Below are 15,641 nucleotides of genomic sequence, written 5' to 3' on the forward strand. Positions count from 1 at the left end.
CTCTGTCAAAGCCCTGGAGGTCAGGTGCTATATCACGTGACTCACTGCAGCCCCCTTGCTTGGCTTGGAGCCTCACAGTTGGAAAAATGCGCGTTCAAAGTTGAGTCACTAGCTGCTGCTGTTCTGCTCCTTGCTTGGCGCTGCTGCGTGGTGGAGGCTGCAGAGCTGGTGCAGCAGACTCGTCTGCTCAAGGACGAGGCGGGAGCAGAGAGATGTCCCGGAGGCCGTAGGAGGCATCCCTGAGTGCGGCCAGCCAGACGGACTGCAGCTTGCCGGTGGCTTTTTGCAGCTGCAATGCAGCCAGACGAGGAGCAGAAACTGCATCTTGAGCAGGCGCTGGCCTGGCTGAGAAGAGAACTGGTAAGAGATCTTCTATTTTACAACCCTGCCTGGGGCCCTCGGTGCAATCAGAGGGAGGCACGAGCGTGCGAGCACACGTACCGCCGAGGCTGCAAGCACGGGGGGCGTGCAAACACACACACCGAAACACGCAAAGCACAGGCGTAGAGAAACCCCGATGTAAACACACAGTCCAGCTCACTCCCCGCCAAGAGAGGCTGTTCTGGGTCAGGTGCACGCAGCCCTTGGAAATAACATGCAGGCTTGAGCATCCTTCGACACCTAACACCCCCGCACACAGTGCACGTTTGCAAACCAGCCCTGCTGCAGCCACACAGGTGCAGAGGCACATGGACGAAGCCAGGGAAGCAAAGGGTTGCAGCAGAAATCTGCCTCTCCCTTGCTAAGCCCAGTTCACACTTCTGGGCACTCTCCTGGGCCATGCACTCCACACGCCCACGGCATCCAACCCTCCTGCATGGCACGGCAGGTTTCATTGCACAGGCCTGAGGCTGAAACTGACCCAGAGGTCGTGCTCACCCGGCTCCCTGGCAGAACTGCTGATCTCAACTGGCGAAGGCTGAGGCCCTGCTGGACTTATCCAAGACCACCAGGGAGTCGGTAGGTCAGAACCAGGAGGTGTTTCCTCCCAGAATGACTAATTCCTGTCGTGCGCCCAGGGGCTGCCTTCCCTGCTGACTTTTCCTTGTTAGACACCGTGGAAGTCTGCTTACCCTCTGTGCCCGCTCCCCTGCAGGGCTTAAACCACCTCTGTAGCCTCGCTCTGCTGCTGGGCTGCGTGTACCCCTTGACCGCGCCCCCCCAACTCCCAGGGTTCTTCCTGTCCCTGGAAGGACTGTCTCCACTCTCGTTGTGTCCCGAGCATCTCCTCTGCTCTAGCCAGACTGCATGTGCAGGCGGTGCCCTGAATGCCCCACGTAGCTTGGCACAGGCTAGCCATGCTCTGCAGGTCAGGAGGGGGAGGACGCTAAAGGTTTAGAGCAGCCGGTGAGGTGGAAAAGGTGCTGGTGAACTTGCCATGTGATCCATTTTCTATCCTGGCCCCTGACACTCCCAGCATTGGGAATTCTTTCAAGTGTTACGCCCGGGGCTAGTCTGGCAGTAGCATACCAGAGGGGGAGATGGATCCAAGCTCCTGTGATCCTAAAAAAGCCCTTCTTACGTCACCACTTTTGATGTTTCGGGCACCTTAAAACTACAGAGCTCCCTGCTGGGGTGGGCAGTGGTCAGGTTCCCTTTCATTTTTTATGTCTGGGTGGAATAAATTTTGTTATGTGCACCAAGGCATGTGTGGATGTGCACTCCCAATAGAAACACGTGCTGCTGGCTGGGCAGCACCTGAATCTCTCCTGGGTGGCCACCCAAGCACTCAGCTTACAGAGAACACTGGCAGTGGTTAAAGTGAACTGGGATGTTCCTCTTCCCCCAAAACTATGTAAGCTGAGGTTGGTGGAAGATCCTTCCCCCGGACAGTCCTGCTACTAGAGCAGGCTGACCACAGCCGCAACTGATTGGCAAGGAAAACCCTGGACTAGAGCCCTCAGTACCATGGCAATGAGAGTGAGATGCCTGGAAAGACAGGAGAAAGCCCAGGGTGAAGCTTGCGACTCTGGAGCAAGGAGCAACAGGAGACAGCTGCGTGGAAAAGACATGAATGCTAATGGAAGAGACATGGGTTAAATGGAGAAAACTTGGTGTGAGCTTCTGGTGTGGGAGAGAGATGGGGCTGGGGGGACTGGGAGAATAATTGGGAATAGGATGAGGGAGAGAGAGAGACACTGGTGGACAGCGAGGTGCAGGGGTGAGGGTGCTGAGAAGAGGAGTTGGAAGAGGGGCCCAGGAAGGGTACAGCCGATTGAGAAGTGGTAGCACCGTTCAGAAGGGCAGGAGAGTCCGGTTTGCAGTGAAGGAGATGAAAAGGAGGTGGGACCTGGTCCATGAGTGGCAGAAGAGTCAGGAAGGTGCTTGGCAGTGAAGATATGGAGAAGGGGGAAGAGACACATAAGTGAGGCAGGAAGCCGAACTCCTGCCAGGCGTTGTGACTCGCTGGCAGGCAGGGAGTGTGCGTGGGGGGGGAAGAGAATGCCAGACTCCCTGGTGTCCCAGGCCAGAGTTGGCATTCTACCTTCAGTCCTGCTGGGAGGTGACTTCATTCCCACCTCTTTAGTATTCATCGCTTCCCGCAGCAGCAGCTGACTGCAGCTCAAGGTGACTCAAAGGTCAGGGCTTGATTATAAGAGAAACATCTGAGCACTTCTGGAGCCAGCAAAGCGCTCCAGGGTAGCTTTCTATGGAAGCAAAGGACTGCATCTGCTGGGGCATTTTCTGACACCCCGGCTGCCTTGCTGGACAAGTGCTTCGAATCTACATACAAACAGCAACAGGCATATGTGCGCACGCACACACGTACACACACACACACACACCCTTTCAGACTAATCTGTCCACACACTCACACCCCTATTCACAGTTCAACACTTACACAGCCTCAGAATCACTCATCCGCAGCAATCAGGGAACTGGGACTGGAGTTACAGAATTCGGACTCTCAGCTAGATTGGAACTAAACGTAAGGTGCTGAGGACCTGGGTTCAGTTTCTAGCTCGGCAGCAAACTCACCCTGGGATCCAGGGCAAGACCCCACGCCATGGTTTCCCTGCTTGGAAGAGAGGGCGTGTTTCAAGCTTTACTTTGTCTGCCTTATTTGTGTGGCCCGGCAGGACTGTGGGGGCGGGGATTGTCTCTTGTTACACGTTTGTACAGCCCCTAGCTCACTGGGACTCTGCTTTCAGCTGCAGTCTCCAGGTGCTTCCTAATAGAGTTATAACATGAACTCTGTGCCCTAGAATATAGGACTTTACTTGGCCGTTGCCCATCGCCAGGGTAAAGGCTGCATCACCCTTCACATGCAGGGAGAGGTGCATTGCCAGCCGAATGCTTCCTACACTTGCACCCTACATTTCCATGATACTCTACCCTGGGCCCTTTCCCCCCACTCCAGAAACACTCCCAAGATGATGTTAGTCCTTTGGAACTGCAGAGCCCGCAAGGATATCCCAGCTTGAGGCAGCTTTCATGTGGTGTAGCAGAGATAACAGTGACGGGTGGCAGCAAAGCCTCCGTAACAGCCTGAGTTTTACACACAAACCCAGTCTGAGCATGGGCAGTGGCGTCAGCTCTATAACAATTACAGGGCAGGGGTTCGAGGCTTGCTCTGTTTTTAAGCCTGCCACTCATTGCATTCAGCTAGACCAGGGGATCCGCCTCGCCAAGCTTTTCTCTGCAGCCAGCCCAGCTGATGAGCAGAGCCTGCGTACTTACAGCCAAGAGCATGTGCTCAGCCGCCCTTCCCAGACCTGGTTCTGTCTGCAGCCAAGCTGCTGCAGGCTGAAGCATGGACGGTCAGTGACTCACTCAGGACTGCAGCACGGGGGACAGGGGAGACAAAGCGAGGCTTCTCTCAGGAGCTGACCCAGCAGCAGCCAGCACACACACTCTGTGTCCCCATCACACATACCTAGTCTGTGCCCCACACACACAGTCACTGCCACGTACACTGCAGCACACACTCATTGTGTCACAAAGTCTGTCTCACACACAAAGTGTTTCTCTTTCACACTCACGCACTCTGTAGTCAGCAGCCCCACCCCTTTGGGGGGCCCAGAGCCGGCCCATGGCCAGCGTCAAATTTTGTGGAGCGGTCCTTCTGCAAAAATTATTTTTCGCCTAGCTAAACCCTGATCCTACCCACAGCTTCTGTGCTGGGGGAGGGTCTTCCCCCCCGCTGATTGCATCCCTCTCCTGGATTCAGTTTTATCCTTCCCCCCTTCCCTGTTCAGAGGAGCACAGTGCAAAAAGCTGCCTAGAATAAGCCATCTCTGTCCCTTTGCAGCTCCGTTCAGCTAGGGCCTGACCCAAAGTCCATTGAAATCACTGAAAAGACTCCCCCAGCTTAGTGGACTTTGGATTAGGCTCAGGTTCTCTTTATTGTTTCAGCAACGAAGGGTCCTGTGGCACCTTATAGACTAACGGAAAAGTTTTGAGCATGAGCTTTCGTGAGCACAGACTCGCTTCATCAGATGCTGATTCAGTCACTGATTATTGTTTCAGTGACATCTGGAGTGGCCGAATTCCTTTCATTCTGCCACATTCTGATCCCCCAGCAAATTGCAGGCATAAAGCTGTACCCTGTTCCAGCTCCACCCCTCAGTTGACAGGGAACTCAGCAAGACTATTCACAGCTCATTGTCCCAAATACCTGGCCATTAAGTTCCTTAAGTACCACTAATGGCTCTTCATACATCTAGATCAGTAAACAGGTTTATGCTTCATATTTCTATCTTCAAATACAGGAAAGATACATGGGGCATGTCAGAGGGCAGGCAGACAGGCTGAGTGGTATCTTCTTGGTGGTCACTCGGTAACAAGTAGGACATCTTCATGTCACCCTCCTCTTTGTGGGTCCGTTGATGGCTGACCAGCCCAATTCTGGAGCCGCAGGTCTTATCCTGGAAGGGGCAGGTGTTGGCAGCTGTTGGAGGGGCGCAGGGCAGTTCCTGCTCTTATTTTCTCCTTCTCCACCTCTCCTCATCTGCACTGCAGCAGGACCTCTCAAGTTGTGCCACCCCCTCGCGGAGTACTGCTCCCCACTGGGGCACATCAAGTGAAGTCCCAAGGGCTCTTTGTGACTGAACCTGTCACAACAGGATCCTGGGTTAGAGGGGCCGTTGAATTGGCCCAATATGTCAACATTTGTGTTTTATGCACTTGCATGAGAAAGCTGAGGAAGATTCAGCCCATTCCATTCCCTCGGCCTTCAGCCTGCTTCCTCACGTCCACGCGCCGTCAGAAAGCCTCCCCGCTGGCCTCAGAACTACTGGTAAGTGCGGGAAGACTGTGGCTAGGAGAAGGAGGGCTGAGGGTGTCCAGGACTGGTTCAGCTCACACAGTTCAGGGCAGTGGCCGGTTTGTGTCCCCCTTCTCTGACTGGATGGAATGAGCGTCTCAGAAACCAAAGACTGATGGTCATACTGATAGAGCGAGACTTCTATCAGGGATGGTCTAGAGCTGGTGCTTGGTCCGGCTGTGAGGTCAGGACACTGGATTCAATGACCTCTCGTGATCCCTTCCAGTTCTAGTGTTCTATGTTTCTATGAGCAGCAAAGACTCTGCATTATTGATGTATGTATTTTGTACGCTCTGCTCCAGACAGAGATGCAGCTCCAGGACCAGCAGCTGATGGAGAAGCTGTTACAGCTACACACCAGCTTGCAGGAGCTGAAGGCGGAATGCGCTTACTGGGAGAGCTCCGAGCCGAGCAAGGAGTCCGTCCACGCCAGAGCTCGGTCCAGCTCAGAAGACATGGGAGCTCCGGTTCTGACAGGAGGCTCAGGGCCCTCCCCGAAAGGAGAGACAAGCAGGAGGAACTCCATCCCATAAGGCAGCCCCAGCCATCTGGAGTCCAGAATTGATGGCCCTCTCAATGTTTAATGTACCTGGAACCCACAAGCCATCTCTCTCCTTTGCGTTAGTGGTCATCCTGGTGCACAAATCAGGACTGAGCTGGTCACTGCCACAGAGATTCTCTCTGTCAGCTGAACTGTCTGAAATACTCACCATCAGTTGGAGCCACTGCCACGTCGGTCTTGGTGTCTTCAGCCTAGTTGGTCACCCTGGTCCCGGCCAACCAGCCTCCTTCAGTGGACACCAGGGAATGTTTGCCAATCAAGCACTCCTTCTAAGAGACCTCTCTATGTGCACAATAACAGATTGGCACAGGTGGGCTTGTTCCATGAACCTTCCTTTCCACCTCCCAACATCCTGCCCTGTGCGGGGGGGCAAGTATCATGGAGTATGGGGTTCCCAGGCCCTGTCCCCCAACCATAGTCAGATGTGACTCTCAGCCAGCAGGGAGAACAGGAAGTTATCAGGCGACAGGGACACAGCATAGAACAGACTTGTCAGCACAGAAACCATCAGTACAATCCATCCTGGGGAGAGGGGCCCAGAGGGGGTCCCCGAGCTGGAGCTCTGGCCCCTCCGTCTCCAACCAGATGAGACTTCCCAACTCATCAGCCCAATTTCAAACCAGCCAGGCCCCTCCTCCCACCGTTGGCCTGTTTCCTGAGGAAGAAAGGCATCACCTGGTTGCCTAGGTTACAAAGAGCAGGGCCATTGTCTGCATGTGAGAAGTCACCACACCAAAACTCCCATCACCACTATGCACTGATGCTTGGGGAACCTGAGGCGCTCACCTCAGGTTACTGCAGGACAGTAGGAAACACCTGCAACCAAACGAGGGGAATAAACTCCTCACATGCCCCTCTGCATCACATCAAGTCATCACAACAGGTCCCAAACTAAAGAAAGCCGGTGAAGTGATTTGGTTTGGTACCTGACAGTCTGGCTCTGACACTCAGAAGCACCGTGCTCCTGTTAGTCAATGGGATGCATCACAGAATAAGGTCCCCCAAACCAGAGTTGGGGAAATGTCTGCACAGGCTGGCAGAGTGCCTCCGGGACCGGTAGACAGACATGCATTAGCTCTGTTTGAACTAGCAAGCTAACAATAGCAGCATGGCTGCGGCAACATGGCCAGCTGATTGGGCTATTTATGCATGTACCCCAGGGGTCACACAGGCTTCTAGCTGGGCTGGCTAGTCCAACCTGCATCCTGTGCCATGGCTACACTACTATAGCAAAGGGGACATCAGCTGAGCTACTAGTGGGCTGGGATCTCTGCCTGCTGTACTCACCGATATGCCCCCCTTGTTTCCTTCACTTTCCTGCTGGTCTGTATCCATCCACTGTCTCTTGTTTTATACTTTGACTCTCAGCTCGTGGGGCGGGGACCTTCTGTTTGTTTTGTGGCTGTACCGCGCTTAGCCCAACTGGATCCTGCTCTACAGCTGGGCTCCCCGGTAGCAAGCTAACGCAGTTCATTGACAAAAGCATCAGAATCTGGCCCTCTGACATCCATGGGTTAGTGTTTCCATGACAGCTGCTACTTCTGTTGCCGTGGTCGTTAGGGAAAGGAAGGCTGCCAGAAATGGGAAGGGGTTGGCAGTCGGATGCGACCGTGCTCTTGAGTTATGCTTTTGATTCATGCAAATGCACTCACCGCTCCAAGACGATACAGTGTTAGAAATAGAAATAACTAGCTGCTAAATCCGAAGATGTGCGTGCAGAGTGTATTCGCAGAAGATCTTTCAGGGATCGCTGCCCTCACTCCAGTATCACCACAACTGGGATGGTGGTTGGTGGGCCTGACATGTTCCTGATCCTGGACAGCAAGGAGTTCCAGCTGATACATCTGACGAAGCGGGTCTTTGCCCACGAAAGCTTGTGCTCCAAAATATCTGTTAGTCTATAAGGTGCCACAGGGCTTCTTGCTGTTTTTCATCCGATACAAGAAGTGCAGATCCCAGCTCAGTCCATGACCTAGGCAGGAAGCATTCACAGCTATTGCACCGTACATTCAAGTAACCCAATTTCTTTTAACACTTAATCAGAACTGTGCTTTTAAAAAGCAAAAAGCAAACAAATGGAACAGCTCTTCCATAGAGCCTCCAGCTGGCCTTTAGGTCAAGGTGTAGACGCACATGCACAAACCACCAGAGGTTGCAGGTTTGAGTCTTGTCTGGGTATGGTGTGGTGCTACAGGCAAGGCTCCTACATAGACATTCTGAGGATCTGTGTTTGAAACTAGGATCCCCAGAATTACTCAGCATGAAGCTGGTATGAGTGAGGTGCTCACTGTAAACATGAAGCTGCCCTGGGGAGGGGAGGGGTAGCTCAGTGGTTTGAGCTTTGGCCTGCCAAACCCAGGGTTGTGAGCTCAATCCTTGAGGAGGCTGTTTAGGGATTGGGGCAAATAGAAGTCAGGGGTGGTGCTTGGCCCTGCTTAGGGGATGGGGCTAGCTGTCCTCCAGAGGTCCCTTCCAGTCCTAGGAGATGTGTATCTCCATTAATTAACTGTCTGGAAATCTCTCCTTTCCCCAGCCTTCCCCCGTCACAGACTTTCAAGATAGTGACTTCCCAGCTGCAGAGCTGTCCAGTCCCTAGGACAACATGGGCCAGCCACTCCAGACCCTGTGCTTTTGGGGGCCCTATGGTGATCACCCCAACCATCCTATGGATGGGAGCGGGGAGGATTTCCTGGGGCAGCAGGTGGTGGATGGCAGCCAACTCATCTCCCCCTCACACACTCACCATGAAGCACAAGTGGCAGCCTGCTCCACCAGGTCCCAGCTCACCAAGCCCAGCTTCTCCACCACAGGAAGCAACCTCTGCCCCCCCATCACCGCAGAGAAGTGGGGCTCGTTGAGCCAGGAGAACATGGCAGAGCAAAGCAGGCTGCTGCTCACACTCCATGTTGAGTGCTGGAGCATGGGGCCAGGGAAGACAACCTCCTGCTGTAGCCACTGTCCGCCAGCCCCTGCCTCAGGTAAGCCCTGATCAGGGTGGGGGGCAGCAGAGACTGGGGTACTGGGGAGAGGGCTGCCTCAAGCCCTGCCCCCCAACCTCTCTCGGAATGGTCCAGCCAGTGTGATACATGTACTCAGAACTGAAAGCCCCAGTGCCCATTAGGCCCACATGGGACACCTTGAGCAGATTTCTTTGAAGGAGGAGGCCAATGCTCCTTAGCCAGCAAAGTCTGTTCAAGTGCAATAAGCTTTGTTAGGCAGGTTTAGCCTGTGCTACACAATCCCACAGCTCCCCTTGTGCAATAGCCCAGTGAAGAAGTGGGGCCCCGTGGGCCAGGACAACATGGCAGAGCAGAGCAGGCTGCTGCTCACGCTGCACGTTGAATGTCTCTATGGCCATCAGCAGAGAGGAGGTGAAAGAGCCAGGGGCTGACAGAGGCCACCGTGGGAAGCAGTTACAGGAACAGTGTTTGGTGAACGCAGGGAACGGATCCGTTGCTGCCATGACCTCCACGCTGGAGAACTACATCAACCGTACTGTTGGAGTAATTACCTCTGATGGAAGAATGATTGTGGGAACCCTCAAAGGTTTGGATCAGACCAGCAACTTGATTTTGTATGAAAGCCAGGAACGAGTGTTCAGTTCTTCACAAGGAGTTGAACAAGTCATATTGGGATTGTACATTGTTACAGGAGATAATGTAGCAGTTATTGGTGAAACTGATGAAGGGACAGATTCAGCACGTGACTTAGGAAATATTCGAGCAGCACCTTTGAATTCAGTAGCACACTGAAAAGGAGAAAAACAAGAATGCACAAGGACTTTGTAAACTTGGCTGTATAGAATTATTTAAAAACAGCATGAAGAATTTTCACGAATTGTTAGAACTTGTTTGGGAAACACTTGATTGTATGAATGTGTTATAGTTCGATATATAAATTTTAGTGATGTCAGATGGCAGAACAAGGAGCAATGGTCCGAAGTTGAAGAGGTGGTATAGGTTAGATATGAGGAAAAACTATTTCTCCAGGAGGGTGGTGAAGCACTGGAATGTGTTGCCTAGAGAGGTGGTGGAATCTCCATCCCTCGAGGTTTTTAGGTCCCGGCTGGACAAGGTCCTGGCTGGGATGACTTAGTGGGGGTTGATCCTACGTGAAGCAGGGGGCTGGACTAGATGACCTCCTGAGGTCCCTTCCAGCCCTTGGAGTCTAGGATTCTACGCCTGCAGAGACTGTGCCTCTGTGGCTGTGGCCAGAGCTACCCAGTTCCATTTTTCATCCTCAGTCTGTGGATTCCTGGTAGCTGTCAGGAGAGGTTCCTCCCAACTTCACTGACACCCGCTAGCCAGGGAAGAGCTGACTGAGTGCAGGTGAGAGCTGGCAGGCCAAACTGGGTATAATGAGCAGCTTGCCCCTCTGCCAGTGAAACCATGGGTAAGGAAGGACAAGACCCCCGTGGCAGGAACCAGTCAATCCCCATAGTGCAAGGCCTGATCTGCCCCACAGCAGGTACTGTAAGATTATGCCCTGCGCCTAGAGGGGCTTAGCACCAGCAGACATGCAAACCAGAAGGCAAAGGGGAATTTCTAACCCAAAAAGCTGCTTGGAGGAGGGGCAGAACCCACTAGATCTGCCAGGGCATCGCAAAGGAAATGTGTCAATATGTCACTGACAATAATTGAAGCCTAATTACCTTCAGCTAGCACCCGGCCGTGGAGGACATGGGCAAAGCAACAGGGGGAAGGACCATCCCTGGGACTGAGAGGTGATGCGTCAGGCTCAGGCCTTGAAGCCTGGGCAGCTGTTATCTGTGTTTGGCTTTGACGTAATGCAAAGTGAATGCGACCAGACTATGAAAGCTCTATTCACAGGCTTCTTTCTGCTGGAATATTTACCAAGGGGGTTGATTAGCTACCCCCGAAAGTGTTTGTGGGGTGCTGGGGAGAGCTGTGTAGCATTCAGCATGTTGTCAGTGAAATCTCTAGCCAGTCACACACCTGCTGCCCTGTCTACCACCACGATTGCATTCCGAAACAAAGGATCCTCCACCACAAACAGAAAAGGGGTCTAACTTTTGTGCTCTGCAATTTCAAGTATGGCCATAGAGTTTCTGAAATTTCACACCAAAACTTTCATTGCTCAATCCTGCTGGAAAGGTATAACAAGTAGGGTTCTGCAGGGGTCTGTTTTGGGACTAGTTCTGTTCAATATTTCATCAGCAATTTAGATATTGGCATAGAAAGTGTGCTGATTAAGTTTGCAGATGATACCAAGCTAGGAGGGGTTGCAACTGCTTTGGAGGATAGAGTGAAAATTCAAAAGGATCTGGACAAATTGAAGAAATGGTCTGAGGTAAACAGAATGAAGTTTAATAAAGACAAATGCAAAGTGCTCCACTTAGGAAGGAACAATCAGTTTCACACATGCAGAATGGGAAGCGACTGTCTAGGAAGGAATATAGCAGAAAGGGATCTAGGGGTTATAGTGGACTACAAGTTACATATGAGTCAACAGTGTGAGGCTGTTGCAAAAAAAGCAAACATGATTCTGGGATGCATTGACAGGAGCATTGTGAACAAGACATGAGAAGTCATTCTTCTGCTCTACTCTGTGCTGGTTAGGCCTCAGCTGGAGTATTGTGTCCAGTGCTGGGCACTGCATTTCAAGAAAGATGTGGAGAAATTGGAAAGGGTCCAGAAAAGAGCAGCAAGAATAATCAAAGGTCTAGAGAACATGACCTCTGAAGAAAGGCTGAAAGAATTGGGCTTGTTTAGTTTAGAAAAAAGAAGATTGAGGGGGAGACGTGATAGCAGTTTTCAAGTATCTAACAGGGTGTCATAAGGAGGAAGGAGAAAACTTTTTCTTCTTGGCCTCTGAAGATAGAACAAGAGGCAATGGGCTTAAACTGCAGCACGGGAGGTTGATGTTGGACATTAGGAAAAAGTTCCTAACTGTCAGGGTGGTCAAGCACTGCAATAAATTGCCTGGGGAGGTTGTGGAATCTCCATCTCTGGAGATATTTAAGAACAGATTAGATAAATGTCTGTCAGGGATGGTCTAGATAGTACTTGGTCCTGCCATGAGGGCAGGGGGCTGGACTCAATGACCTCTCAAGGTCCCTTCCAGTCCTGGTATTCTATGATTCTATGATTTATCATTTCCTCTAGCACGGACATGATCCCCTGTTCCTGCCAGGTATATATTTGCTGAGTCTCTGCACCAACATATATCGAATTCAGTTCATCAATTCTTCCAGCACATTTTCCTTCTACAAAATTGTCTTCTCTTTAATTTCATGGGAAATTCCAAGAGCTGCACTGGGTTCTCTTCTCTCCAGGCTCACTGCATTTAAATCAACCCATTCCAAGTACTTAGACTGAAAAGAAATAGGGAAAAATAACATGAAATGTTTGCAGAAACTAAATTCTATCAGCAACATACAAGAGAGAGAGGAAAAGGTAATATCTTTTACTGGATCAGCTTCTGTTGTTGAGAGAGGAGACTTTGAACTTGTGCAGGGCTCACTTTGAGAATGGGATAATACAGTAGGGTCACAACATTTGCGAGGGTTCGGTTTTGAGAACCCTCATGAATGCTGAATTTCGCAAATATCATTTTATCCCATTTTACCCCGGCTGAGGGAACGGAACTCGGCGGGATCCCAGGCAGCTCTGGGCAGCAGTGGGGGGAGGAGGAGCCTGGCAGCAGGGCTGTGGGGAGTCAGTGGGTGGCCGTGCTGTGCCTCTGGCTGGAGAAAGGGTCGGGTGCCCTGCTCTATATAGGCCGGGCTGGGGCCAGCAGTCACTACTATGGCGTGGGGTGTGTTGGTGCTGCTGAAGCTACTGTGGCTGCTGGAGTGGGACCCCCACCTGCAGTGATCGCCAGCAAGAGGCTTTGGTGGACCCATGATGGAAGAGCCGGGTGAGACACCTTCCTCTGCCGGTACCACACAGGGGAGTCTGATATCCGCGAATAACTGAATTCGCAAATGTTAAACTCGCGAATGTCGCGACCTTGCTGGATTCAGCAAGTCAGGGCACGATACAGGGCGGAAGAGATAAGGAGCTAATGTATCTTGCAAGAGCCTGTTCAAGGAAAAGCCTCAGTGACCAGTTTCCTATGCTAAATACAGGACACCTTAGCTGCGTCTACACGTGCACGCTACTTCGAAGTAGCGGCACCAACTTCGAAATAGCGCCCGTCGCGTCTACACGCATCGGGTGCTATTTCGAAGTTAACTTCGACGTTAGGCGGCGAGACGTCGAAGTCGCTAACCTCATGAGGAGATAGGAATAGCGCCCTACTTCGACGTTCAACGTCGAAGTAGGGACCGTGTAGACGATCCGTGTCCCGCAACGTCGAAATTGCCGGGTCCTCCATGGCGGCCATCAGCTGGGGGGTTGAGAGATGCTCTCTCTCCAGCCCCTGCGGGGCTCTATGGTCACCGTGGGCAGCAGCCCTTAGCCCAGGGCTTCTGGCTGCTTCTGCTGCAGCTGGGGATCTATGCTGCAGGCACAGGGTCTGCAACCAGTTGTCAGCTCTGTGTATCTTGTGTTGTTTAGTGCAACTGTGTCTGGGAGGGGCCCTTTAAGGGAGCGGCTTGCTGTTGAGTCCGCCCTGTGACCCTGTCTGCAGCTGTGCCTGGCATCCCTATTTCGATGTGTGCTACTTTGACGTGTAGACGTTCCCTCGCTGCGCCTATTTCGATGTTGGGCTGAGCAACGTCAAAGTTGAACATCGACGTTGCCGGCCCTGGAGGACGTGTAGACGTTATTCATCGAAATAGACTATTTCGATGTCGCAACATCGAAATAAGCTATTTCGATGTTGGCTGCACGTGTAGACGTAGCCCTTGTCAAATTACGCACATTCCAGCGAGTTCGATGGCAGATGATCAGAACTACTTGGTACAAATGACCATCAAGTTGACTGAGCTCCTGTTTAGAAAAACCCTGCGCAGCTGGACTCTTTTTAGTTATCTTTAAGGTTTGCATGGGGAGAGGTGATGCCCAAACTCTTATCCACTTTTCTCATGCGGGGCTGGGGATGACTGACTGCCCAGTGCCCTTCACCCTCCCTGCCTGGCTGGGCCCCTCAGAAGGACCCACTTCTCTTGGTACCCAGCACCGCGTGCGGGGTTTGCAGGCTCGAGTGACGCCCTCCCCAGATTTCTGGCAGGGTTCACATCAGAATTTGGCCAGCAGCAGCCCTCTGGCACTGTGCGGGAGGGAACGGATGGGAGCTGATTTCAGTGAAAGGGATGTGGAGGTGGAAATCATCACCCTGAAGCTCCTACACATAGTGACGGGCTGGGGGGTTCTCAGCTCCGCTCAGACAGCCCTGCAAGCTTTGGGGAAAACATGGCCTTGTTTACGTTTTGGATCTGCTGTGCTGGCAGGTTCCTGCTGGAGCTGATGGAAAGCTTCCAGGAGCATGCTGGTGGCGAGACAGAGATGTGAAACCATGCACTGGCGTGACTGCAGCCAGACATGATCAATGGGGGTGGGGCGCTGAACTATGAAGGCACATACAAATTGCTGCAGAATTTGCGGCGGGTTTGCAGGGACCTGGTGAGTCTTTGCAGCTGCAGTGCTGACTCAAAGGAAACTCTTTAGGGCACGGAGACTAAGGAACCAGAAGAGCTTCCTATAGACGGCTACAGGAGCCAGCACATCCCTAGAAAGACAATAGCATCCTCAAAGCACCTCCTCCATATAGTGACCTTAGAAGAGAGTAGCGGGAAAGTTACAAATTGCCTAGCATAAGAAAGGAAAACTGAGACCCCCCTAGTTTGCTGGGCTTTTTGCCCTTAGCCTTGAGCCCATCCTACTCAGGTTCCCACGTCTGCTGCATTCGTGAACGAAGGAAGAGGAATGGTAAGGAAGTTTCCTCCTGGGTGACGTCAGAATAATTGAGTGGCACATTGAGCTACCACCTGTGCAAATGCTTTGGGTAATTCTATCTGTGTGGGGGGACTCGCAGGCCCAGAATTGCAGAGAAGCTGTGAGAACTTTCTCCCGTCTGAGTATGAACTGGAGTGTACCCATGTGGTGATTCTCAAGTACAGGCAAAACCATCAGGTGTGACCTGTCGGTCAGTCTCACAATGAATGAGCGGCGCTTAAGTGTCATTCGCTGAAGGAGAAGTGTCTGTTCCTGCAGCTGTCAGACCACCAGATTTATCCTTCACAGGGGCAGTGCCACCTGGTGTCCAGGGCACGTGAGTTACTCTTCGAAATGCAATTTTGGAATGGTGATTGTAAAACGACACTGTTATTTATCAGAGAGGGAGCCGTGTTAGTCTGTAGCTTCGAGAACAAGAAGTCTTGTGGCACCTTATAGACTAAAAGATATTTTGGAGCATCAGTTTTCGTGGGCTTTGCCCACGAAAGCTGATGCTCCAAAATATCTGTTAGTCTATAAGGTGCCACAAGACTTCTTGTTGTTCTTGACACTGTATTTAGTCTCATTTAAAATGGGCAGTTTTTTCTCGCCAACACAGTTGCATATTAAGCCAGGGATGTGCAAATCCAGCTGTGACCAGATTTCCACCTCACTGTCTAAGCAGGATTACAGGAAGGAACTCTGATCCTTCAGCTGATGCAGAATGCAGAACTCATGAAACAGCTGATCAAGTCTCTTCGCTGCCTTCCTTCCTGGGATTATGGGGAGACTTGTCCAAGCCCTGCTCTGGAATCCGTTAAGTTCAGCTGTTCTTACTGCCAGCTTCGATTGGTAAACTCTGCGCAGTGACAACTCCCCAGCTGCCAAATGCTTTGGCCCTTTGGAATTATTCTCCACGAGGGAGAGTCTGAGTTTTGAAAAGTGATGGGCTGACTGCTTTTGTTCTAGGTTT

The 15,641-nt window shown here is 51.9% G+C and overlaps 2 protein-coding genes across 2 annotated transcripts in view; both read left to right on the forward strand.

Annotated features, from left to right (window-relative positions):
• The window catches only part of RAD21L1 (RAD21 cohesin complex component like 1), a 52,665-nt gene continuing 37,024 nt past the window's right edge, over positions 1-15,641 (forward strand). The window contains exon 1 of the mRNA XM_075011409.1: positions 1-360. The gene's annotated coding sequence lies outside the window, so the exon portion shown is untranslated. The remainder of the gene's footprint in view (positions 361-15,641) is intronic.
• On the forward strand, positions 5,823-10,769 carry LOC142022012 (U6 snRNA-associated Sm-like protein LSm8). Its single transcript, XM_075011412.1, has one exon. The coding sequence runs from the start codon at positions 9,179-9,181 to the stop codon at positions 9,578-9,580; it is 402 nt and encodes a 133-aa protein (XP_074867513.1). The 5' UTR covers positions 5,823-9,178; the 3' UTR covers positions 9,581-10,769.

The sequence above is a fragment of the Carettochelys insculpta genome, chromosome 17, assembly GCF_033958435.1.
Source record: "Carettochelys insculpta isolate YL-2023 chromosome 17, ASM3395843v1, whole genome shotgun sequence".
NCBI classification, from domain to species: domain Eukaryota; kingdom Metazoa; phylum Chordata; order Testudines; family Carettochelyidae; genus Carettochelys; species Carettochelys insculpta.